We start from the raw sequence: 26,709 nt of genomic DNA, 5'->3' as shown, positions 1-26,709 counted from the left end.
TCATGAAATGCAGTTCAGAGCCACCAGGGCTACTTAAGTTGCTGATGTGATGAGTTTACACTAAGATGACAATCCATGAGCAATCGAGACACAGGCACATGCTCCCTTCTGCGAGCTTTACTTGGGATAGTAACTTCAGGCATAGATGGAAGCTGTGACTAACTAAACTGCTCTTGTAATCTGCTTGGTGGAGTGTGAGAACTCTGACTGTGAAAGGCACTGAGAAGTTATGTCACTTTCTGTTTGTTGCTCTATCTTGCTGTCAAAAGTTCCTACTTAACTGGGAGTCTTGTCTTGATTTTGTCTTTTTACAATGCAATTTAGCAGGTACTACAAATGACTTAAGGTCATTTGACCAAATGACTGTTTATTTTCAGACTATAGGACAATTTCATTTTTTCTATTGACATATTTCAATAAGTTTATTTAAAGATGAGAAAGAAATGATAAAGATTGGCTTTCTTCTTACCATGTTTTCACTTCTGTTTCTTATGTTCCTAAATTACATGAGTGAAACTGTCAGGAACTGATAATGTTTCTCTGCTTTTAAAGCGTATGACATAAATTAGCATAGCACTCTGCTGAACTACAGAAATAATTGTTGTTACACTTTAAAAGATAACTAAAATTTGAGATGAATGGCCAGAATGCTGTGGGAAAAGAAAAAAAAAAAAATCTAAATTACTATATTGAGAATTCACTTAACAGTGGCATTGCTTAGCAAGTCTGTGCTTCCAGTCTTGTCAGTGGCTGGGTAAAAGACAACTGAGAATTTTTATTTTGTTCATGAATGGCAAACCATAACCTTGCTTGAATGTTTTTTGTCGATACGTGCTCTTCAGCCATGTTGTTTGTTATCTGTTATAGATCCTGGCTCTGCCGAACGTGCAGCACAAAAAAGGAAATTTCCCAGCCCTCCACATTCCTCTAATGGCCACTCACCACAAGATGCATCAACAAGTCCTATAAAAAAGAAAAAGAAACCTGGTCTATTGAACAGTAATAATAAAGAGCAGGTAAGAGAAGTCATGGTCTTGTTGTGCTAGAATAAATTCCTCTACATCCTGGATGTTTATTGGAGAGATTTTGTCCCACTGAAGTCTTAGCTGCTAACTGTGCACTGCAGAGATGATTTTGCAAACAGTGGAATTGAATCTTAGAGTATTAATTTCCACTGTTTATTCATGCATTTAAAAATACATGTGAAAACACAATTTCAGCTGTTGAACTTGATACATACATTCCCTGCAGTAAATCCTTTTCTGTTTTCCAGGTATCTCAGACCTGAAATATTACAGGATAGAATAAAATATATATCTAATGAAGAAAAGCAATCAGACTTGCTTATGTTGCTGTTGTTACAAGTTAGCAAGAAAATATTATCTGTTTTGTTTAGCTTTTGCAAGTTGTTTTTAATTTAATGTTGTCTTGCATGTCAAATTTGAAATGGGCATGCCTAAAGATGATGGTTTCTAAAGCAGGTGCAAAATTCTGCTCTAGATGGTAGCAGCAGTTGTTAAAGACTCTTCTGCTGCTGAACAGATGTGAGCGAAGCATACAGTTACTTGTTTTGCTCTCAGGTTAAGTTTCAAGTATAATGTAGCTGATAGCTGTGGTTCTGATTGGCTGATAAATCCATTTTGAGGTAGGACAACATTACTGGAAACCTCTAACTTCATATTCTACATTGCAAAGTGTTTTGTAATATTTGAGTTTTTCGAGATACTCTTACTAAAGCTATAGTTGCATGAAGCTTTGTATTCCATGTTGTGGATGCAGTAGCAGATCTTCAGAATGGTGCCGACAGGTATTTAATGCATTGAAATACAAGCAAAGAATTATGGAATTGTAGAATGTAGCTAAGACAGGTTAAAAATCAGAAACTTCTGACGCTGAAATGGTCAGTTATAATGTAATTGAAATTGTCAGCTTGTTTTACTACTAGCTTCAATATTAATTTAAACTGAATATAAACAGTGATCTTTTTCTTCCCAAAGCAGCACGAAAATATTATTGTTTTTTCTTCAGTTTTCTGTATCATTCTGTAGGTCTTAATAACTTTAATACAGACTTCAGAACAAGCTGCCACCTGTTTGAACTCGAATTGGCTGATTGTGTAACAGATGAGAAAACAAAGCTTTTCTTTCATAACTGTTAAAATTTAAACTCCTAAAATGTTTTACAAGTGAAAAAGTGCAGTTGAATCGTTTTTGGCTTAGACAAAACAAGGTACTAGATATCTAAAAGATAGAAGCATCCTTCAGCGTAAAATTAATTCCTCTCATGCTCTAGCAAAAATGGACTTCTGTTCAGTTTGAATGTTATGAGCCGATTTCTGTGGAACAGTTTTACAGGTTTTGTATTTGTCTTAAAGCAGTATCTTTGATTCTGAGGAAGTTAGTGTGGATATACTGCTTATGCTACTTCAAAGGCAGAATATGTATTAAATTCTTCTGGTAATTTCCTTTTGCTGCAGTGGAGGAAAAGCCTCATAGCTGCATCTCCATAAATGAACTATTGAGATTTTGATGTCACAGCTGTGGTGCATATAGTTGCAAACAAAACATGTTTCTGCACTGTAAATTGTGACTTTCCCTTCTTTCCTCGGGTTTCCATATGCGTTTGTATGTGTTTGAATGATTGTAGCAGTAATGCATTTGAAATGTAGCTAAAGCCTTATGCTGTCCCTCTTATTCCACAGGATCTCATAGAACCTTCCTTCTGAAAGTCTTGTCATGTTAAATGATTAAATATACATACAGAGAAAGTACAGAAAAGAACACTACCCATTTTCATGGTGGGAACAAAGTATCTTTTCAGTAGTTGTATCATCTGTAGAGTAGAAAAATGAAAAACACCAAAACTAATAGAAAATTGAGTGAAACTTTAGGTTGCAGAATGCTTTGGGAATGTTTGTGGGTAACATCCTTTCTTTGCCTAAGATTTTACCTAGTGTTAGACAACTGCAGATGATCTCTCTTCTGGTGTATCTTTTGAGATACATCATCTTCAGCTGGGTTGTCGCTTCCGTGTCATCTAATTTGACCTTGAAGGTCCTGTATTCATGCAAATAATTAGACCTTATCCTTTGTAACTTTAGAAATCTAGAAATATCATGGTCCAAGCTGGCATGCTGGTGGTTTCTGATGACGTTATTTTATGCCTTGTGTGACTAATTTTGTACAGGATGCTGCAAAGGTATGGAACATGCATATGTTTGCACTGTTCTATGAGTCACATGGGCATGTGACAGCTTAAGGATCTAAGAACTTGCAGATGTGTAAATGGTGTAGGATGCATGCAAAATTACCTGAGAACCAAACAAAACAGTTTTGCAAACTACAAGCATTTGGATAATTACAAGTAATGTCATGAGCAAATGGTTTTACATCAAACAAACAAAAGAATCAAATTAAATAAACTGCCTAAACCTCAAGATTGTTTCCTTCTATGCCCTCCTCAGCAAACCACCCCTATAATTAATACCAAACAGAAAACTTAACGTTGCCTCGTCGTTAATAAAGAGAATGTTGTTTTCCAGTAAGTGCTCGCAACTCTTCAAAGCTGATCTAACAAGCTTTAGTTATCTGGGGGCCCATTTTATCCATTCCAGGGTCTTTGCTTGTGTTTTGGCATCAGCCATGTCATCTTTGAACTGTCTGGGGCTCAAGTGGAAGACCAGTTCATGCAGTTTACGAAGTTAACACTGTTCTCTAGTGCAGGCAAACCAGTAGAGATTGCGAGTCTTAAATTCTGACGTGCATTTAGATGGTGGATTAAATCTCTCCCAGTGTTCCTGCTCCTGCAGCAGAGGAGGCTGTTCAGGATGTGAACTTGCTCCTTTGTCATCCTACTCTACCGTTTGCCTTAAAAATCAAAATCGGCACTGGCTTGCTTCATTGTACAAAGTTGTGAACTGCTGCAACTTAGGACAGGTTTGCATGGTGTTAAACTTCTTGTTTCAGGACTAACTTCTTCAGTTGTCTCAGCTTTAGCCACCACTAAATATCTCAGTACGTAGCTTGCACAGTCCCTTGGAATTCTGAGTTTAGAGGACCTAATGGTTTCTGTAGCAAAACTTCTTTCTTGAAGACAAAAGTGTTTACTGACTTTTGTGGGATTGCATGTCTTGCACTTGATACCTTCACTTGCCACAAAAATTTATTTTCAGTCTGGAGTGTTAACTAGTATTTGACATCTGAATAAGAAGTTAACCTCTTTATGAATGACTTTGTGCAATGAATAAGATACTGTGCTTGCATAAATGTTAATCAAACTCTGTAAACTACTGTTTACTTATATATTATGAATATTATTATTTGAAAAAATGCAAATTTGTTTTGAAACCAAACCTGTTTTTCTTGCCTACATTTCAGTCAGAACTAAGACATGGTCCGTTTTACTATATGAAGCAGCCACTCACCACAGACCCTGTTGATGTTGTACCACAGGATGGACGGAATGATTTCTATTGCTGGGTTTGTCATCGGGAAGGCCAAGTCCTCTGCTGTGAACTCTGTCCTCGGGTTTATCATGCTAAGTGTCTGAAACTGACAGCGGAACCAGAGGGGGATTGGTTTTGCCCAGAATGTGAGGTTAGTTTGATATAAGGAGCAAATTTCTTTCTTGTTTGTGAGATACAAGCAGGTTTTTTGCGTTTTGAAACATTTCTGGTTTGTTCCTATATTGTCTCTTGGTAAAGGTACCAGAAAAACTCGTACAGAAGAGGAGGCATCCATTGCTCCTTCTCCACTTTTTCTGTGTGTGTACCTGGATTGTGTTTGCCTTCTCACCACGAGTCTTCAGCTTCCTTTGTCTTTCCATCTTTAGAGAAAGCACCATTTCAGAGTCATATCTTCAGCAGGCACCTCTAATTCTGGAAAAATTCTGCAGTTTTGTCTAGTTTAACTTGTGCTTCTTCTAGTGGGCTCATCAGTTCTGCAGCAGTGCAGAAAAATTGCACTGTAGGGTCAACATAAACAAGTGGGGGATTTTTGTTGGGGTTTTTTTTGTGTGTGTGTGTGTTATTTTTTTTTTTTTCTCTGCAGGGCTGAGGAAAGGTTTAATCATTCCTCTCCAATGATACTTGAGGAGAGAATACTTAACATCAAAGTATCTTTAATGAAAGTAAATTGGTTTATCACGTTTTAATTTGATCACTTATTGTATTAGAGTCCAAGTGACCTTCTCACTTGTTCACATTGCTGTGAACCTGCATTATATTTGGGAGTTTTATGTATTCACACGTTCACTTTGCATGATCTTGAAGATAATGGATGCTTTTCTGATCTTTCCCCCCTTTCTTTTTCTTCTTTCTTTTAGTTTTGTTTTTGATTAACATACCAAGAACAAAAACCAAGTAAAACAAGCATCTGAAGTACTTATACTGCATCATCAGAAATGTTTTGTTTCTTATTATATAGTTATTGTCTTCCATTTGAATGCTAGAATGTTTCAGCAGAGAATTTACCAAGAAATGTTTGCTGACAAAGTATTTTTAATCTTAACTTTTAGAAAATCACAGTCGCAGAATGCATAGAAACTCAGAGTAAAGCTATGACAATGCTCACCATTGAACAGCTATCGTATTTACTGAAGTTTGCACTACAGAAAATGAAACAGCCAGGGGTAAGGAAGATTATTATTTTATTTTTTTTTAATGCTTGGATCATATGTTTGTCATAATCCTGGTTTTTGCTTCCTTCTGTGGATTATGAACCTGGTTTATTTTATTAGATTCTCTGTGACAGCTTCTGTGCTGTCTGCCTCCTCTCTAGTTCAGACAGATTAGTTAGGCTTTATATGGTGTTTTGGACTGCGTTAAAATTATAGTTTCTTGATGTAACTTCTGGATGTAGTTTCAGTAGGTGCAGTGGAAGCATAACATGGCTTTCCCGTGGGACATGGTGATTTATCTCTCTCTGAAAGTGGACATTGCTCAATGTCTCTGAGATACAAGAGGCATGAGGAGACATGATATCGTACCAATCCAGTTATATGGGCAGGAACCCTAGGCACAGATACTGTTGTGTTATTGATTATACTTCTTGAAAACCTAGCTTCTATCTGTTAGTAGAAATTGTTCTTACCACAAAAGTTAGTTGTATCATATACTTCTAAAATGCTGAAGAAATTTTCCTCACTGTGGTGAAAACCTGTGCCATTGACTTTCATGCAATATGACGCTGCTGTTCTATGAATTTTTATCACAGAGGTAAAATGGGTTTTCCTCCAACTTGTACCTGTCTTCATATGTCCGCCTTATACTCACTTCTCAAAGTCACCATGCCTCGAAGTTTCAGCTATTCCAGTTACTCATTCTTGCTTCTAAGTTTCAACAGTTCTAGTCACTTGTTTTTCAGTATGCAAGCTTTGCCTAGTTTTCACATATGTGAAGATAACGGTAAATCCAAGTACAAAGTGATGAATTACCAAGAGTTGTCTTAACTCTTATTGTCGCCCTGTTCCTGCACACAAGCTAGAGGAGCAGGGAGGGTGTCTCTGTGCCTGCAGTGTTACAGTAAAGTATATTGGGAACACCAGATGTGCGAAATCATGGGCTCTGCAGCTCTCATCTCTCTGTGATAAGTATTCTAGCAGAACAAGAGTGACAATTTCTGGGAAGGTTACTCTTAAATACTGACAGATTTTGGCTCTTGGAATTCTTTTACTCTGGAGTGGAGAACACTATCCTATTAGATGGAGCCATTAGAAGCCTTAAGTGCTGCTATTCCATAGCAAAGTGTCAGTGTTTGTTTATCTTGAAGTCACAAATATTTTGAAAATGTGTTTAGAAAGCTAATGTTCAATGAATGCTATTGAGATGTTTTCCCTTTACACATTTTAGTAATAACCTATTGGTTTGGTACCTGAGTAGTTTAATTGGTTGTGTTCCAAGAATTGAGGTCCCTCCACATTAGCAGATACTATGTGGAGTTCCACTGGTAAATGTTTTCAATGTGTTTGCGTTACAAAGCCACCATTGTTTTGAAAGTTTTGATTCCAATGAGAGTCTGAAAAAGAAGAGGCTGTTGAGCCTCATCTGATACTCCTCACAAAAACACTCTACTGTAAATTACAACAATACATTTTACAAAATCTCTAACTTTTGCAAATTCGTTACTTCCAGCATGTGAAAAATCAGTTAAATGAGACCTTTCTGTTTCTCTTGTTCTGCCAATTCTCTATTACTTCTCAAAGTTTTATAATTACCTTTAAAGAATTTTCTCTGACATCACAGTTAGAAGTAGCATTAGAAAATGAATGAGTATTGTGTCATTGATGAAACTGTTCAGCATTATTAAGCAGTGTAATTTACTATTTTTGTTTCTTCCTAACAGACAGAGCCATTTCAAAAGCCAGTTTCACTGGATCAACACCCAGATTATGCAGAATATATCTTTCATCCAATGGATCTTTGTACATTAGAGAAGGTTTGTGTGAAGCTAAAGGAAGAAGATTCCTTGAGTTGATTGCCATCATTAAGATTTCTGGCATGTTTGATGAAATTGGGGAGAGAGGTTGCTTGAAATTATTTTGATGCTTTTTATTTTTGTTATTATAAATGCCAGCTCAGTTACAGCTTAAAACCAATCATATGCCAATTGAACAAGTCCACTGTTTTGTCTGAACCAGTAACAAATGCTCAGGAAAAATAGTATGAAAAAGCCAAGCTTACACTGATGACTTCCCCCTGTATAAATTCATCTAATTCCAGGAATGATCCTGTGGAGAGATTTCATTAACCAGGGTCTGCATTTGGTCGTCATGCTTATAAGCTTTTATTGGATCACTAGTCCATTAGTTTGGGACCATTTGAGTGTATATCCAGGGGACTTTCCAGGCTCATTTTACTGATCATTCAACAAATACCATAATCTCCACTGCACTTGAGATGTAGAAGAAAAAAGAAACAGCCAAGAGGTGGATAATGGGACTTTTACTCTCAGTTCAATAATAATTTAAGAGTGTCAAATCATGAAGAGGTTCTCCATTCTCCACTGCTTAATGAAAAGTGAAGCATTGCAGAGCTTTTTCTGCTAGGACCTGGTGGAGAGAGAGCAAGTTTTCGTTCTCCATGTCTTTACAGTGGAGCATGATGCCTTTATGGTGTAAAGGTGTAACAAAACCATGTGACTGATTTTATCTATTCAAATTACTTTACCCAGTGGGAGACTGGAATATCAAACATGCTGTCTAATGTACTATGACCAATAATTTCTTTTGGGTCCTGTAAAAACTAAAAAATAAAAATGTTGTGGAGTGGTAACATATCAGACTGTTTTCTGCAGAGACGTGGAATGGAACATTGCTACAGGAAATTAACACTTTTTTTTTGAAATGTTGAAGACGCTGATCTAAGTAATTCATTATTTAAGGTTAATTTAGACAGTTCATACATTTTCAGGGCAGCCAAAAGACACCTTGAATTTGACAGGTTCTTAAGTATTTAGAATCATAAGTCTTACAGTAAATAAGTACTTCTCAGTTTTATTAATTGTATGACTAATAGGAAACAATGTTCAGGAAGAAGCTGTCACTTTTCACTCATTTCTGTTTGCTGATACATTCTTAATTTTTTCTTTACAGAATGTTAAAAAGAAAATGTACGGTTGCACTGAAGCATTTTTGGCTGATGCCAAATGGATTTTGCACAACTGCATTATTTACAATGGGGGTAAGTATTAATATATACTTATGTCCTCAAATACAAAACTGAAAGAGTTGAACTTATAGAGCAATTTGTAGACTTTTAGATGGCAAATGCTGAAAGTGTCTCCCTGTTAATGACCATAGTGACTAACGCAACAGATTTTTATTTTTTTTTTTAACAACTGGCGTACTGAAAACTGTAGGACCAAATACAGCCTGTGCTGTCACTTGCTCATTCCACCTAAAAAAAAATTCAGATAAGTTAAATCATACAATGGTTTGGGTTCAAAGGAGCTTTAAAGATCATCCTGTTCCAACCCCCAAGTTGCTTTAGCGTTTTGCATTGTGCAGCACTTTATTAGGAGACCTAATTGAGATGATACAGCATGTCCCTCACTGAAAGAGTGTATCAGTGGTGGGCAGGCTGCAGTAGGCTTCAGGAAGGAACATTTGAACATTGGTACGATGTTGTGTTGAGAACAGTGCCTACCATCTGCTTTTGCAAGCATGTAGTTTATACAGATGTGTTTTACATTGTCTCTTTCGATGTTCTATTTTGTCTTTAATGTTAACTTTCAAATCTAAAACCTGTTCATTTTTATCATAATTCCAGCATAACAATTTTTTTCTTTCTTCAGGAAATCACAAATTGACACAAACAGCAAAAGTCATCATCAAAATCTGTGAGCATGAGGTATGTGTGCCCCAATTAACTTAATTGTTCTGTATTTTCAAAGTGTTCTATTTCATGTATTCATGAGTGAAATAATAGATGTTTTCTAACGCGTGTGTTGCATAACTATACTTTTTGTAGACTTTCTTACATTTAGATATGCATATCCATGGCCTTTTTGACAAGGGCATTGCTAATGTGTCTTCCATTTGGATAGTCACTATCTATAATTAAGACTTGCGAGGTGGGAGAATAAAGTGGACATATGGATTCTGCACAAAGAATCTTCTAAATGAATATTTTGAGTTGGAAAAAGACCCACATCATCTGATTCATAGATGCATTTTTTGGTGGTTCTTTTCCTGTAACAGTATGGAATTTCTCTGAATAAATGCAAAAATGACTGCATGCGTTCTTGACTGATCATTTGCAGTGATTTTATTTCAGTGGCAATCCATAATGTGGCCAGACTATTTCTGATACAAACCAGAATGTTATTAGCCTCTTGGCCATCTGGGGAATGTTGATTTAGGACCACAAATTTGTGGAAAATGATGCTAGCGAACTAGACAGGTTAACACAATAATACTGATCAAACTTCAGACTCAGTTTAAGCTCTCCAATAACAGTTTGCTTTTTCTTTTCAGATGAATGAAATTGAAGTATGTCCGGAATGTTATTTAGCTGCTTGCCAAAAACGAGAAAATTGGTTTTGTGAGCCTTGTGTAAGTTAAGGATTGTGGTAGTCTAGTAATACATTACACTAGCAGTTCTCGTTTGACTGTTGCTTGTTATCCCTCTGTTGTTTTAAACCTGCGGTGGTCACTGAGTTGAGGAGAGCTGCTGTAGTTTACCAAGTAGCTTGTGCATCATGCTCTTTGTGGACTCAGACTATCTCAAGATTTTTAGCTATAAGATTGCATGCTGTCACAAAACATTGGTTCAGCCAGAAATAACTGTGAAGGGTGTCAGCAACCAGTCTGTAGGTTCTCTATTCTCAAATATAAGACACCTGCTCCTGGGTCGTCTGTGCCTGCATGTGGTGCTTGCATTCAGAGTAGGGTTTCTGAAGTGTGAATGTCTCTTTCTGCAGGTCTGGATCTGAGGATTTAGACTTGGTTTTTCTTTCATGACCTATTAATAGATGGTCCGATTTCTGGTTTTGTTTAATATTGCACCAAGCTTGGGAAGAATTCTTAAGATTCTTCAGTAAAAGTGTATAATCCATCAAGTTCTCTACTGGGCTTAAGTGAAAATTAGAGAATTTGAAAGATTTGCCCTAGCCTAACTTACTTTATGCTACATATTCAGAGGGGAATAATAAAAAATAAATTATTTTTTATAAATAAATAAATGCACTTTGTAAATAAAAGTGCAATTATGACATGTTTAATTGAGATACTTGAGGTTTTGTGGTGTTTTTAAAAGTAATTTTACTGTTTTGTCCTCTCAGGATTTATTTTGCATCTATCAAGTATACAGTAAAATGGAATCGTTTATTTGGCAAGTGCCTTGTGCATGTTGGATCTTTATTGAATCTAAGTAACACGTACAATTAAAAAAAAAAAAGTTGTTTATCAGATTTGAAGATAATACTGCTTGTATTCCTTACTGTGCATTTTGCTTCCTCCTGTAGAGCAATCCCCACCCTTTGGTCTGGGCTAAACTCAAAGGCTTTCCATTCTGGCCTGCTAAAGCACTGAGGGATAAAGACGGGCAAGTTGATGCCCGTTTCTTTGGCCAGCACGACAGGTGGGAATTCAACCAAAGGATGTCTTTGGCTGTACTTACGAAACTCTTGTTGTAATTTTGTGCTCTTCGAGTTTTTTGAGCCTAATAAACTGTATAATACCGTAGCATATATATACAGTTTCAGTTTCTTACATGATGTCTGCAGAATGTAAGTCTTGTGTTTGTAAGATGAATACATACATAATCTCAGTGAGTATGCAAGTTAATTCCCATGTCTGGTTTTGTGCTGCAGAGAACTGTAGTTCTCAAAGGTAGAAGGGGCCAATAAAGTTCTTTGTTGTTTAAACACCATGGGAATAAACACACAATTGTAGATTTAAAAAATACAGAAAATAGAATCTGGTTGAAAATGTCAGTTTTTTCATTCCTCTGAAAGGAATTAAGTTTTCTGCACTTGTGAACGCTCTGCTTTGATGGAAAAAGCAATGATGAATACGAGTTGATTTTTCCTTAATTGAAAATATAAATCTATACAGTTATAAAACCACGTACTGTAAAAAAATGGCACAACTGTATAGGGCCATGAAATAATTAAATCAAAGTTCCTGGTGTTTTAGTATCTTGGAAGGCACGGTTTTAGTCTGCTGCATTTCATGATAAATAAAATCTGTCCAATACTTGTTGACAGAACTTTTCCTGGCATTAAGGAGTTGAATCTCCCTGACATGGAGTGTAAAATGTTTTTAAGAGCGTGCATGTGGAGTCTTTTTTTCCTGACCTGCTTTTTATGTTTTTCTGCTAACTATGACAGATGGACAGACTGTTTAGCAATGGTCATCCTACAGCTACACAGACAATTCTAATTAGGAATATTTTGTTATATTTGACCAGTGTTTATTAATGTTTTATGCGTTACTGGGTAGAGTAAAATAAACTAATGATTATCTAAGACTTGCAATTTACTTTCTTACCAAAACTAAGCACTAAACTATTAAAAGAAGAAGGTAGAGATGGTCCATTGAAATGATCCGAGGTGTGCATATCTTTATGATTAGGCTAAAATAAATTAGTATTTGCACTAAAGTTGCCAATATCAATCCACAATGTGAAAGGTGGTTATGTTATCTTTTATTTTTCTGTTTTATATGTAGGGCCTGGGTTCCAATAAATAATTGCTACCTCATGTCTAAAGAAATTCCTTTTTCTGTGAAAAAGACTAAAAGCATCTTCAATAGTGCAATGCAAGAAATGGAGGTTTATGTTGATAACATTCGAAGAAAATTTGGAGTATTTAATTACGCACCTTTCCGGACACCATATACTCCCAACAATCAATACCAAATGTTATTAGACCCTGCAAACCCAACTGCTGGAACTGCAAAGACAGACAAACAAGAGAAAATCAAACTGAACTTTGACATGACGGCATCACCCAAGATTCTAATGAGCAAGTCTATGCTGAGCAGTAGTACTGGTCGTAGGATTTCATTGACTGATATGCCACGGTCACCAATGAGTACAAACTCCTCGGTTCACACTGGATCTGATGTAGAACAGGATGCGGAGAAAAAAGCAACTTCCAGTCATTTTAGTGCCAGTGAAGAATCCATGGACTTTATTGAAAAAAATACAGGTAAAATTAAAAAAAGGGGGGTACAGGACTTTGTATTTGGTTAATGCACTAGTTTTATTCAATGTAGTTTTTAAAGACAGACTGTATAATGACTCGTTTTTAAAAAGAAATTTTAGGAAAAAAAGATGGTTTTATCTTTCAGTATCACAGATAAGAAATAACAGTCCTTTCTGTCGCATTGGGAAGGAATAAATAATCTTGAAAAGCAGCCAAAACTCTCTAGTTTAAATAGCAGGAAACAGTTGTAACTATCAAGATGAATGGAGATGGAAGTAAACACAAAAAGAGTTACAATTGTCATGATTAGGAAGTATTTGATTTAAAATTTTATAGCTCTTTTTCAAGCAATGACCTTAATTTATAGTGCTCCCATCTGAGTAGCTAAAATATGCTAAAACTACAATTCCATAGGCAGCGTGGATATAGAGAAAAAGGAGTGCAGGCGACTGAATTTGGACTTTGCAGGCTTATAATGAAGTCAAAGGCCAAATGGTAGCAAATTTTGTGGCGCTCACGCAGACTCCTTTATCTTAGTTTTATTCATCCCTAAAAGAAAGTTCATCACTATCTGCAAGAAATGGTGCAGTATATTCATTAAGTGAGTACTTTAAAACTTTGTTTTTGGTGAAAGGATGTCTTTGTGTAGAAAACTGAATCAATATGTCCCATTACAATTTTTAAATAAATAAATAACAGAATTTTATCTATCTATCTATCTGTTTATTTATTAATTTGTTATCTTACTCTTTCTAGCCAATAAAGGCTAGGCTGAGAAACTACCTTTTGGTACAAAAGTGTTTGTGATCTGATCCTGTCCATCTTAAGAAAACGATGACAAAGTAACTATGGATTTAAATATGTGAACATACTTGGATTTTTCAGTAGATTAACATGTCAAAAGGAACAATTCATTTTATACAAAAATTATCGTGTATTTATGTGTGTACAGCTCTCTTGTATAAAAGATGTAGCTAACAGGTAATGTTTCGTGTCTTAAAACGTAGAGCTTTTGTTATACCACGTTTTTGTTTCTTTATAGTAGTGGAGACATTTACGGAAAGTCACATTAAAGCTATTTTGTCAGATAAAGATAGAAGATGACAGATCTTATCCCAGTACTCTGGATTCTTGATTATCATAGCAATTCTGGGAAATTTTTCTTACTTTTTCTCTGGCCTTACTGTCCTCTTTCCTAGTGCATACAAATGCTGGATTGGATTGAACAGCAGTTAAACTAGAATATTCAGTTTCCCACCTGGCATTTCTACCTGTATATTGTTACAAATGATAACTTCTGTAGTATTTACTTTATGTATAAACTTAGCTGTCCTATACTGGAATCTGTGTATTTCAATTCAAATGTAAATTAAATTACTTGTTTGCTGTAAAAAGTAACTCAGGTAGTACGACTGCACTATCCTTAGACAAGAATGGTTTTATTTGGATGCTTCTGTTGTGTATTTTGAGTGATGTGTAGAAAATAACTTGGAAACAGTTACTGAAACAACAGATATTGCTACCGTTTGGGAATCTGAAAGTATATGGACAATCCTGGATGTACTGGGGAAGAAAAAGTGTCCAGTAGTGAGTTTAGGATGACATTTTCAGAGCATTAAGCAGAGATTTAACAGACAGAAATTGGTCTTTTGATTACAAAAATTAGTCTTTTTTTAGGTAATGGCCTGTAGATGCTTCCTTTTCTAGACTGTTTGTCTGTTTCTAGCAGTTTGTTTTTAAAACATTAATTTGTGGAGATTTTAAAGGCTCAGAGCATAGGATTTTGCTTAAACTCTGTGTAAATTAGAATATTGGGGATTTAAATTGTCAGAATTTTTTAACATCTCAAATAACCAAATCTCAAAGCTAGAAAGTTTGTCACTGCAAATGGAGTGGTTTTGAGGGTAAGCACACGTTTGGCCCAACTATATAGCTGCAATAAAATTATTTTCCATATGATTTCTTTCTTTCTTAAACTAAAATTAAAGAGATAGTTGTAACTTGCAATGGAGATATAACACAGCGTTGCAATTATTAAACAAAAATATTTCCCCTGCTTGTGTAGGTTTAAAAGCTGTTTTGTCCCAGTGAATACAGCTTTATTGCCATTATTTTCAAATCTTTCTTTATTAATTTTGTACTTTTTCAGCTTCTCCAGTGCCAACAAGAACGGGTCAAGCAGGGAGCTTGTCAGGCAGCCCCAAACCTTTCTCTCCTCAAGCATCAACGCCAATTTCTGCTAAGCAAGAAAGAACTTCTACTCCAGGAAGCATTCTGAATCTTAATCTTGGTTAGTCTTAACCTTTGAAATTCTAATATTCTTACAGCTGAACAAATTAGTGATGTCAGTGCAACACAATATGAACAAACTTGCTTGTATGTGGCTTTAAATGAACAAAGGACTTTAAATAAGGCATGTGTGTAATTATTGTTTCATCAAATATGCTGTTCTTTTTTTGCTTTATAAATGGAAGTTCCTGTTATTGTTTTTCCTTGTTCATGAAAGGAAGTAGTGAAAGGATGATTCATTTTTTTTTTAGCTGAACCGTACAAATGTATGTTTCTAAATAGTAGGTAAGTTTCTAAAGCTTGTGATTACATGAACACTGATGCTTTTTGCCTCTTAGTCTCAAGTGAGTTGCTGGCAAGGTTTTCTTGTGGTCTTTGGGATTTAGGATTTACTAGGGCTTCTTCTCTCTGCTGCCTTCACATCACCTCCTCACTGACCATCCCTCCCTAGGGAGATAGATGGATGAAAGGAATTAGCAGATGTCTTGAAAATCCCTAGAAGTAAATTTTGGGATTCTGGAATTTTGAAAGATGGAGTAGGTAAGTACTAAGTTGGTAAAATAGTTCTGAAAGTCAAACGGATGTAAATCAGTTTCCTCAGTCATGCTTGGTTCCTGTGAGTATTCTGATTCAGTTCTGGCTGCTTTTAACCTCCACCTAATATTACACAGAGAAACAGGATTCTGCCCTTGGTGTTAGCCCAATACTTCAAGAAGGCTTGAGCTCAAATGCTGAATTCACGTTTTCAGTGAATTGCAGATATTCTGATTCTGGATACAAGCTCACAAGTATGTTTTCCAGTGTGCTAATCTATCTGTGTGAACATAACCATAGAATTAATTTCTTCTGCTGTGCTGCAGCTGTTTGTTGCCTTATCTGAGGTGACAATGCATTTGGAAAAACGTTAAGAAATATGTAATGCTGCAGTAGTTTGAGCCACAGATGGGAGACATCAGCTGGAGCATAGAACATTTTGAATAAATAGCGTGGATCAGACAATCTGATGTTATGGTCCATGAGCAATACCATAAAAGAACAGCTAGTATGCTTTGAAGTAGAATATGAGTTATTTTTTCAGCTTTAGGAGATTTTCCTTTGGTGCTAGAAATAAAAATGGCAAGCCTTGTTCATTTAATAGTGTCACCTATGCCAGACGTAGATTCATCTGTGAATCCTGTGGTTTTCAGATATGACTTAGTGTGTCTCGTTGTCGTGCATAATGTGAACAGGTTTCTCTCTGAAAAAACAAAAGTGAAAGTCTGGGAAACAAAGACACTTACATACCTTGAGCAGAGTACTAGGAGAATTCTATGATTATACTCCAATTCAGCAATAAGGAAGGAAAAATAATGGAGATGAGTCATCTGTTGTTACTGGCAGACTGGCTAAATTGAAAAATGGAGGTGTGAATGACTAAGCCATATACAGGTTGCTTGGAAAAAATACATATTCCGGTTAGTATAGGATCTGTCCTTGTACAAGAGGCAGAAAAGATGGAACAAGAAGTTTGAACAAGTGAGGAGTGAAAATTTTCAGATCAGTAATGAGAAGAAGTAAAGACTTTGGTGATCAGAACTTGGAGATTTCTCCACAATGGGCTTGTCTGCTCTTTGGCTCTGTTTTCTTTTTACTAATACTTTGATATTAATGAGACAGATTGGAAATCCAGATCTCAGTGAGACCCGCTTGTAGGTTAAATAGAGAAATTTGGATGGTGAAACTTCTTTCGTATATTAAGATGTAGTGTTCCCTGGGGAGGCGTTACAGTGTCTTGACTTCATCTTCACCCATTGTCCATTTGTTCTTCTGTTTGTATTCTGCCGTGTAGTTAACTAAGGCTGTGAAGGGCTTGAATCAAATTCTGCTCTAAGGGTGATATAACCATTATTGCTGTGGAATTAGTGTGGATTGGGTGACGTAGATAGCACAGGAAGAAGAAACCTAGTTTAGTAAACATTTCCAATAAAAGGAACAAATTTTTCAAAAAGTACTTAAGTGACTTAGAACCTTCATTTTTATTTTCAAAATTTACGCTGCAGTGAAAGTGACAGAGTTTGTGTTATGTTTAGCCTCTTCCAGTAGGGATATGTGACATGAGCAGTGTGAAACTCGGTGTTACCTTTGTGACCGTTTCACTGGGACTGGAAAGGACGACTGGGTGTTGTTCAGACTGAATTTGTGTATGCTGTAATGCATACATAGTACAAGCCAGGATGATCCCAATTATAGCCTGTATATTTGGCTTGTGGGATTGCACCACACAAGTTGCTGCATCTCTCTAGGAAGAGATGAGGAAGTGCTATTTTAGCAGTAAACAAAACCTGCATAAATACTTGAATGGCTCCTCCTGTACCTCCTCTGTCTGTAGTACAGACTTTATTTGCAACGCAGCAAGAGAGAGAGTGGCCAAGCCTGACTGAGACAGCCGTAGTGCTGAGTCATTACGTACCATGGCTCTTCAGTTTTAAATGTGGAATGTACACATTGATACTAAGTTCAGACTTGTAAAGAGTGTCCGGTCAAAGGAATCATTGGCTCTGCTCTTTGTGTTTATTTCACTTTAACAAAAAACATCTTGTAAGTATATGTGGTGTTTGTTGGTTGTTTTTCTGTTGGGTTTTTTTTTTTTAGAAAAAGTAAAATAAGGCAATACTGTGACATCTTTAACAGCTGTGGATTGAAACTCTAAACAAAACACAAATGCACATTGTGCCAGTGTTGCCTCTGTCTTCGCCATGGCCTCTTTCCTTTTCCAGCATATGACATTGGCTCTTTTGATCCTACCGTGAGCCAGTTCAAGGAGATAAACTGGCCAAACCTAATTCTTCTTTCCATTCCTTCCTCTTTCTTCTTGTCCCCTTCCTCCTCCCCTGAACAAGCAACTAACTCCAGACTGGTTTAGTGCCCTGAGCACTAACAGAGCAAAGAGTAAAGGATAGGACTGTGGAACAGTAACATAACCTCTGAAATTGAAAAATTGAAGCAAAAACGTGAAACTTAATTGCTAAGACAGTTTTAGCTTTAGCACTGTAGTCTGTACTCTTTGCAGATAGATCTGTGTGTTTCAGAGTGAAAATTCTCTACATGTATAGAACTTAAGATTTTGCTGACAGAACTTGAAAAATTTATTATTATTTCATCTTAAATTTATTAATCTATCTAGTATAACAATCTGCATTTTTATTTCTATTGTCATGGCTTATCTTTAGAATTTTAAATGGTGACTATAAGGATTTTTATTCCTATTTTATTTTCTCTGTGAAAATATTACTACTGGTAATAAATAGCAGCAGTAGCTTATTAGAAGTGCTGTCAGCCGTCTCACAGACCTGAATGATGATTTCTAGATAAGAATCTATGATTCTGTGATGGTGTCACGTTGACAGAGAAAATGTCCACATAATTGATGCGTGCGTTCTGCATGTGAAATATGTAGTATCAGAATATCCAGTGCTTGTAATGAAGGAATTTTAGAATTATTACTTAGCATATAATTGTAAAATAAGTGAAATACGTTTCAGATTGTCTGCATTGTTACTCAGTAAAATTTGTCTTATCTGGATAGTGATCTCTTTACTTTTGTAAAATGCTTTTCTTAGTTCTTTTTTCTTTTTCTAGATCGTAGCAAAGCTGAGATGGATCTGAAAGAGTTGAGTGAGTCAGTCCAACAGCAGAGCACTCCTGTGCAACTCATTTCACCAAAACGACAGATACGTAGTAGGTTCCAGCTTAATCTTGACAAGACAATAGAGAGTTGTAAAGCACAACTTGGTAAGTATATCTCAGGAATACAATGGACATGGAAAGGGTACACTTAAGGAAATTTTGAATTGGAGTTTAAAAGAAGTTTTCGAATAGTAAAACCTTAAATATTTTATGCATTAAAACAAAAGCAGAGGATATTTGAACTCTTTGAGGCAAGTAGAATGCACTGAACTAATTTCATTTAAAATAGTGAGACCTGATGTTTCAAATTCTTATCAAAAAGCTTTCATCAGTTAACCTGTTTTTGTACCATTCTGATGTAGATAGTATGATAATACTCAATATTTGCTTTGTAAATTGAAAAATTCAAGAATTGTACTTGACTCATGCCAGTTGCACAAACCAGTATATCCAGTCACACAGGAGCTGAATGCTGTTACAAACACTACTGTTGTCTAGCACTTTAAATTAAAGGCTTTCTAGTCACTCAAAAAATTAGAGATTCTCCTCGTAAAATTTAGGCAGTCTAAAATTGGTTCTGTAAACACGCATGTAAGTAACTTTAATCAGGTGAACAGTGTTACTGATTTTCAGGTGGTTTCTTGTGGATAAAAATAATTCCTCTTTGTATTTGCCAGCATCGGTCCTAAGTTGAACAAAAGAGCTTGCAGATAGTGGGGAAAAAAGCAATGAAAGGAGAGTCATTGAATGAAATAAAAACACGAATTGGAATATGTGGAAGGTAATTCTTACACATTCTAGTATTGAGGTAGGGCTCTAAGGGAGTGTTTATAGCTTAAGGACTGACAGCTAAGATAATGGTATGTATACACTGTGTTCCAGTATGTAGAATATTTTTTTGTGGTAATGTCAGTCAGTCTAATGTCAGCATGAAATGTACTTTCCTCCCCACAATTAGGAATAAATGAAATATCTGAAGCTGTTTATACTGCAGTAGAACACAGTGACTCCGAAGATTCTGAAAAATCCGACACCAGTGACAGTGAATATAGTGATGAGGATCAGAAATCCAAGAACGATCAAGAAGATGGAGAGGACAAGGAAGGTACAAGAAGTGACAAAGAATCATTGAGCTTGAAAAAAAAACCTAAGCCCCCAGCACAGAATGAAGACAAGGAGGAACTTAAAAGCACAAGTCCAGAAGAGGAGAAAACAGATGACCCAATCAAAGAAAAGACAATTACAGACACTGAAAAAGAATTTTCTGAAAAGGGAAAAGGTTTACAGCATCCTGCAAAAGAAAAACTGAAAGGTAAAGATGAAACAGATTCTCCAACAGTGCATCTAGGACTGGACTCTGATTCTGAGAGTGAACTTGTCATCGATCTAGGAGATGATCATTGTGGCCGTGAAGGAAGGAAAAACAAGAAAGAATCTAAAGAATCTCCGCCTAAACAAGATGGTAGGATGAAATTTTTTCCTTTCATTTTTTATTTCTGTTCTTTAGGGCTGAAGCTAGAGTTATTGCCTTTATTTTTGCATTAAAATAAAAATATCTGTATTAAAACTATTTTTAGGAATGATTTTTCATTCTTTATGCCTAAGAAAAAAATTTTCAACCCCCATTATAGTTTCTAGTTTAAATAAAATATGTTTCATTAAGTTTCCTTTCAGCAGTGCAGAACTATGAATATCTGTAATATTTGTTCTGTGACAAATGCAGAACTTATTTTGCAATTGTTATGACTTTCAGTTAAATCTTTACATTTCCAGTGACCTCCCAAAATTGCAGGTGTAGAGGTAGTTGGAACTTGTCAAACATACAAATTGCATACAGTCCCATTGTCATCAATATAAATGCTCTCAGTAATAATGAGAAGAACAGCTAAATCACAGGTATTGTCCCTGAGATATTGTCCGTTTCTGCGTGTTGCTAAAAGAGGAAAACAATCTCAATGAGTAAAATACTTTTGCTAATCTTGTTCTGCATGTTAGCCTTGGGATAAAACAAAGCAGACAAACAGACTTAAGTGGTTAGATTGAAAAATATTTTATTCTTCATGTAACTTTCTTTTCTGGTCTATATTTTATAGCATGTTAATCATTTTACGTGAAATAATGTTTTCAATCAGTTAACTAAGCATACTTTAGAAGACAACTTAATGCTTCTGAATTTTGAATCTTAAAACGGTATTTAACAGATAAATGTTACTATGAGATAATCAAGAAAACAGGCTTATAAACTAAAAACAGAATTGTAATTTTGGGGAGTTTATATTGACTGATTCTTGTTTTATTTTAACCTTTGTTAAGCAAGGCAGCTTTATGAATTTCCAAACCATCAATTCATGTATTACTAGTGGCCTAAACCAGTGATGGTTGAAATAATAAGTAATCCTAAAAGTTTACTTTGATATAGAGGCAAAAGAATAATACATATTCTGAGTGAAATTAAAAGTGGATTTAAATGTTCATGTATATAGACCTATATGAATATATTGTAGACATAATTTGTGTCCTGTCCGTGATTCCAAGGCTCCTACCTTTACTTGTGGCTATCAGATATTAAAATGCCTTGGTCTGGAAAAGAGATCCAATACATGTCAATCTGAAGGTCTTCACCCCTTTCCAGAAGCTTGTCAGTGCAGCAGCCTTCTCTTTCAGATATGTTTTTCCTGGCCACAACTTTGGAAGGATCATCCTGTTCCTAAATTGATCTGATGTGTAGAACAGTCAACTACAAACTGTGGAAGTCTTTTGAGTAAACAGGGATATCTTAAATACAGTGTATAGTTTGTTGTCAGTTCGCCTTTTGTTAGAAAGGTTTTAGTACCTTGTTCCTTCAGTTATTATTCGGTCATTGTTCCTTTTGAATGTATTTTTCTCCTGAAAGAAATTGGGATGACAGGTGTAAGTGGTAACCCAGGAACATCCTAACAAATGCTAACCTCTCCCACGTCTTCTGAAGGAGGTCAGGTGGGTTTTCTGGGCTTTGCACTTTTTGTTTCGTTTTGCTAATGGCTGATGCTTCTGAACTGCCATAGACTCCAACTAGACTGAAATGAGTTGACTTGTAGAGTATCAATTACCTTTTGAGGAAGATAATTCAAAGTAGACTGGGAGGGGCATATGACTTCCAAAAATTAGATGGAAAGTTATCAGTCAGATTGTTGGTGAAAAGCTGGCATTACATTTTATGTTTGTTTAGTTGTAGGTAAAACTCCACCTTCCTCCTCCAGTGCGAGCACCCAGCCTCTACCAGAAACTCCAGTGCTTACCCGCTCTGCTTCCCAGACTCCACCAGCTGGAGTGACAGCAACTACTAGTGCTTCTTCTACTGTTAGTGCTCCATCTGCAGCCACTGGGAGCCCTGTGAAAAAGCAGAGGCCTTTGCTGCCTAAGGAAACTGCCCCTGCTGTGCAGCGCGTAGTGTGGAATTCTTCAAACAAATTTCAGACCTCTTCTCAGAAATGGCACATGCAGAAGGTGCAGAGACAGCAGCAGCAGCAGAGCCAGCAGTCGCAGTCACAGCAGCCTCAGTCCTCTCAAGGGACAAGATACCAGACAAGACAAGCAGTTAAAGGTACACACTTTCTAACTCAATGTGCCTGTGATGCCGTAATTCCCCAGTAGTGATCTCAGTGCTCCAAGGCTGCCTTACCAGGAGTTCTTCCGTATAGACAAAATCTCAAAGTCTGGTTCTGCTCTGATAAGTGACTTTTAAAATACAACAACTTACTCACCATACCTGCACGTTCTGGTGTGTATTTAGAGTCGTGTCTCCTTATTTTAATGACAAAAAGTTTGTGTGTATATCTGTATAAATTTTTTTGCCATTCTTTGCCATCACAGATTTGGGAGAGTTAACTGAATTATTTTCTGGATCATATGATAAAACTATTAACTGTTCCACTTGCATGATTACCACTATATGTATCACCTCAATATCTACAAAACTGATCCAGTTTTATCTGACAAGATGCTGATCTGTACAGTTTTCCACAGGGTATAATTTGACAACAATGACATTACCTGGGGTACGTTTGTCTTTGAAATCCCTGTTGCTTAATCCTTAACAAGACTTTGATGCTGGTTTACTACGCAAACAGCCATGGCACTTTGGAATGTTTTCACAATGATTTTCCTACCATCCTATTGCTGGGAGTTTTGCTAGTAGTAGGCACAGGGTAATACAAGCCCATGCTTCTATTGCTTCACTTGACAGAACAGCAGCTTCATGTAAGTCCAGCTTCTTTGGGAGTTTCAAGTTAATAAACTGAACTGTTTCCTGGTGTGCCTGATGAATCGATGTTCTCTCTTCTGCTAACACTGCTGGCAAGCCAGTAATTTCATACAGAAAAGAGGTGAAGGTAATGGGTCACATCCAAACAGCTACCAGAGGCACGTTTCTCTGGTGCCAAACTGCTTTTGTGGCTGTTGTTTCAGAGGTGTTGAAGAAGCAGTATCCTTCTACTTGTAGACTGCACAAATTCGGTACAGAAATATTCAGTGAGAAAAGTGTGAACCTTGGTGAAGTCTTATTTTTAATAGAATCGTACTTTAATAAAAGAGCTTAATGATACGGGCTGAATTTTAAATGTTCAGCCTATGAGTGTGTTTTATCAATGTTAACTGTTGTTATGGCAATGTGACATCTTAAACATTATATTCTAGAAATATAGCGAATGAAAACTATATAATTAATCTACAGATATCTTATATACTGAATTGGCGTAACCAAAAATATAGTACAGAGATAAATTGAATAACTTTTTTATTTCAGTAATTCCTGTTTTGAGGATATTGGCAATGAAGACATCTTTTGTAATAGAAATCATTAGAAATAGATTGAAAAGTATTATCCTAAGGAAAATATTTTTTTAATAATATTTAAGGCAGATAAGTCATTAGGGATGAAAAGTTGAGGGTCTTTGCATTTTGATTTGTACCCTCATTTTTTAATTACTCACTGCTTAATATTATTTGAAATACTGACCAAAGATGAAAGAACTTTTCTTATCCTGTTTGAGTTAACACTATGAGTAACTTCTTTGCTTTAATGAGTTAATCTAATGTTGCATTCCTTGCTCTGCAGCCAAGCAAAGGTTAATGTTGATCTGGATATATGTATATTAAACGTATCACAACACTAATAATAATTAGTAGCATTAATAACAAAAGAATGGGAATAACACCAGGAAGTATTACTAAAACAGACTTCCTTCAACAGTGGCTCACTAAACCTTGTTTCAAAGCAAAAGGAAAAGAAATTCAATAATATATTTTAAAGTTATGGCAAATTAAAATGTCAAAGTCTAATTTATGCTCGTGTGTGATAATTGTTGGGATTTCTCCAAATTGGGAGGTTAGGAAGTCAGTTCCTAGGAATTGGGATGGAAAAGTTCCCAAATGGGAGGAACAGAGATCTGAAGGAGACTTCTGCATCGGCCAGTCTAAAATAATAAGTTTCAAAGATGTATTCACTTCATCACCTTTCAGCCTTACAATTACGTACAAGTTCAGTGGCTGGGCACTGTGTGATTAATTGATTAAATGGCGCCGTTGTATAACTGATGTAAGTCTCTGGCGGGGGGCACACGTTAAGGTTAGAAGCTTCCCATCGATTTTCGTAATTGCTTATGTGATTGATCTGCTGTATGTTCTCTTTTCTTAGCTGTGCAGCAAAAGGAGATCACCCAGAGCACTTCCACGTCCACTATAACCTTGGTTACAAGTACTCAGCCTATTTCTATGGTCACCAGTTCTGGATCTGCAAGTGCACTTTCTTCCTCCATTAATACAGACTTGCCGATTGCCACAGCTTCGGCGGACGTGGCTGCAGATATTGCTAAATACACTAGCAAAGTAAGTTCTGGAACAAAGTTTTCTTGACATTTCATTTTGAAGTGGACATTCACAGTTCGACGAGCTAAGTTGTTAAAAAGATGGTGGTGTGTAATATTTGTGTAATAACAGTGACAGTGAGGGACAGGACATTGGCTTTTCATATACTCTCTTAGATCTTTAAATTAAAAGAATCAAGATGAATATTATATAAGGAAACGAAGTTGAGTACCCAGGTGTTAAAAGCACCAGAATTAATCTTGACTATCAACTTTCAATGTTCTCACTCAACCATACGACCTTGGTGGGATTATCAGTAGTCAGCAATATCAGTAAATGTCTTTGGTTTAAATTTTCTTTTTTTTTTTTTTCATTGAGTTTCTTCCCCAAACTCATGGTTATATTTTTTTTGTTGTTCGTAAATTATATCAATGGCAATTTCTTGGAAAAGTAGGTCAGGTTCACCAGTTCAGGACACTTAAAAACCAGAGTCCTGATGAAAAATGTGTTCTACTTTCTAAATAGTTCTCTAAAAGTAGATCCAGATAAATAGAGAGAGAGATATGGGGCATTGTTGATAGTAATACAAGTTCACATTAGTGGTTGAAAGGAAGTGAAAGTGGGTATTTATTAAAACTATATTTCAAAGATTTTTTTTTTTCCTTCATTTTGTCTTTCAGATGATGGATGCCATCAAAGGAACAATGACTGAAATATATAATGATCTTTCAAAAAATACTACTGGAAGTACAATAGCTGAGGTTAGTATAAGATGAAAAAAAACCCAAACAATGCTACTTCTATTTTAACGTTGAAAGTTGTGAAGTAGTATTGTTGTGTGTAGAAGTACCATATAACTATACCTACAAGGTGTTCTAAATTGAGAGTGTCTACAGATCCTTGTTTCTGTCCTGTTTCAGAAGTAATGATTACAGAAACACACTGAAAAAAGATCAGCTGGGCTCTGTAAGATAAGCAGCAAGAACTGCAAGTCATCAAGCCCAGATCCTTAAAGCTTCTGTTGAGGATTGAATGTTGTATCACCTTTTTAAAAATCAGAAATTAAGTAGTTTTTTTGAAAGTATCATTTGTATTTGTCCATCAGAGGAAGAAGATTTGAAATTACTTGTAGTGCAGTAGCTTATTCCAGTTACGTCACGATGACCACGGTTTTTAATACTTATTAAAAATACTTTTCATCCTTTTTGCATTTTTAAATGAAATGCTACACATTGCTTTTAACTGCCTCCAAAGGCAGCACTTAGTATCTTTTAGGTGTTTTCTTTACACTTGGAAAAAGCAGATTAAGCAGTGTAAACTAAGTACAAATGTGAACAAACAAAGCTTAGATTTAAAAGTATGATGGTTCGTTTGCTTGTATTAACCAAAATAAGGAAGGCACAATTTTGAGCAATGATATTTGTATTCTTAATCCACAGGGATGAAAAAATGGCTTTCCTAAGCCTCAACTAGTTAAAAAAAAAAAGATAGTGAAATGTCATACTGATAAATGAAGCAAAACTGAGGAATAGTTTTTTGATTCCAGTCAGATAAATTTGAGACTCGACTAATTTCAGAGAAAGCAAGAGCAAGTTTAATAGAAATGCTTTTTGTTTTCAAACAATCTTGTACCTCGTATAGGAGGAAAATCTGGCAAACAAATATTTAGAATACTTCAGACTTTGGTTTGGGGTTCACTGTGGTCTTGTCCTCATGTTAATATGAAGACGACTTGATGTAAGTCATGATCAGGCTCTTTGCTTTGGGCTCGTTTTTCTGTATGATAATGATGTATTATACACTGCACTCTGTTAATTATTGCTAACTGTTAAATTTTTAATATTTAGATTCGACGTTTGAGGATTGAGATAGAAAAACTTCAATGGTTACATCAACAGGAACTCTCAGAAATGAAGCATAACCTAGGTATGAAAATGGCAGTCCAAAATAGTGTCTCAGTCCAAATTCTTGCTGTATGTAGCATTGCCTTCATCACATGGTACCACAAATTGTCCAAACGAAGGACATAAAGCCTTATATAGTGTGCTGTACTGATGTTAGCAGACACCTTTTGAGGATGTACACAAAGTTACTGTGTGTAGTAAGCAACAGGTGTTCAGCCCTCTGAGACAAATTTAGGCCAAAGAGAGCTTTCGATAGGACAGAACAGCTCTTTATTTTATGCATCACTGGATAATCCGTTTTCATGAGATATTTTTTGCTGATTGCTTCATTCCTATTCTCATATGAGCCAGGTTCAGTT

At 36.0% G+C, this 26,709-nt stretch overlaps 1 protein-coding gene across 5 annotated transcripts in view; it reads left to right on the top strand.

Annotated features, from left to right (window-relative positions):
* ZMYND8 (zinc finger MYND-type containing 8) overlaps nt 1-26,709 on the top strand; it is a 57,316-nt gene that overhangs the window by 23,222 nt on the left and 7,385 nt on the right. For 4 of the 5 annotated variants that reach the window (XM_009987904.2, XM_086623186.1, XM_086623185.1 and 1 more), the window contains exons 3-18: nt 868-1,016; nt 4,377-4,595; nt 5,515-5,628; nt 7,341-7,433; nt 8,590-8,677; nt 9,291-9,346; nt 9,973-10,050; nt 10,962-11,077; nt 12,169-12,650; nt 14,797-14,937; nt 18,555-18,707; nt 19,561-20,064; nt 21,811-22,185; nt 24,277-24,467; nt 25,127-25,207; nt 26,294-26,372. In XM_009987904.2, coding sequence (XP_009986206.1) covers nt 868-1,016; nt 4,377-4,595; nt 5,515-5,628; nt 7,341-7,433; nt 8,590-8,677; nt 9,291-9,346; nt 9,973-10,050; nt 10,962-11,077; nt 12,169-12,650; nt 14,797-14,937; nt 18,555-18,707; nt 19,561-20,064; nt 21,811-22,185; nt 24,277-24,467; nt 25,127-25,207; nt 26,294-26,372 — 2,919 coding nt within the window. The remainder of the gene's footprint in view (nt 1-867; nt 1,017-4,376; nt 4,596-5,514; nt 5,629-7,340; nt 7,434-8,589; nt 8,678-9,290; nt 9,347-9,972; nt 10,051-10,961; nt 11,078-12,168; nt 12,651-14,796; nt 14,938-18,554; nt 18,708-19,560; nt 20,065-21,810; nt 22,186-24,276; nt 24,468-25,126; nt 25,208-26,293; nt 26,373-26,709) is intronic. The other variant, XM_086623187.1, reaches the window with a different exon arrangement.

The sequence above is a fragment of the Tauraco erythrolophus genome, chromosome 18 (genome assembly GCF_009769465.1).
Source record: "Tauraco erythrolophus isolate bTauEry1 chromosome 18, bTauEry1.pri, whole genome shotgun sequence".
NCBI classification, from domain to species: domain Eukaryota; kingdom Metazoa; phylum Chordata; class Aves; order Musophagiformes; family Musophagidae; genus Tauraco; species Tauraco erythrolophus.
This window is presented reverse-complemented; position numbering and strand designations above follow the sequence as displayed.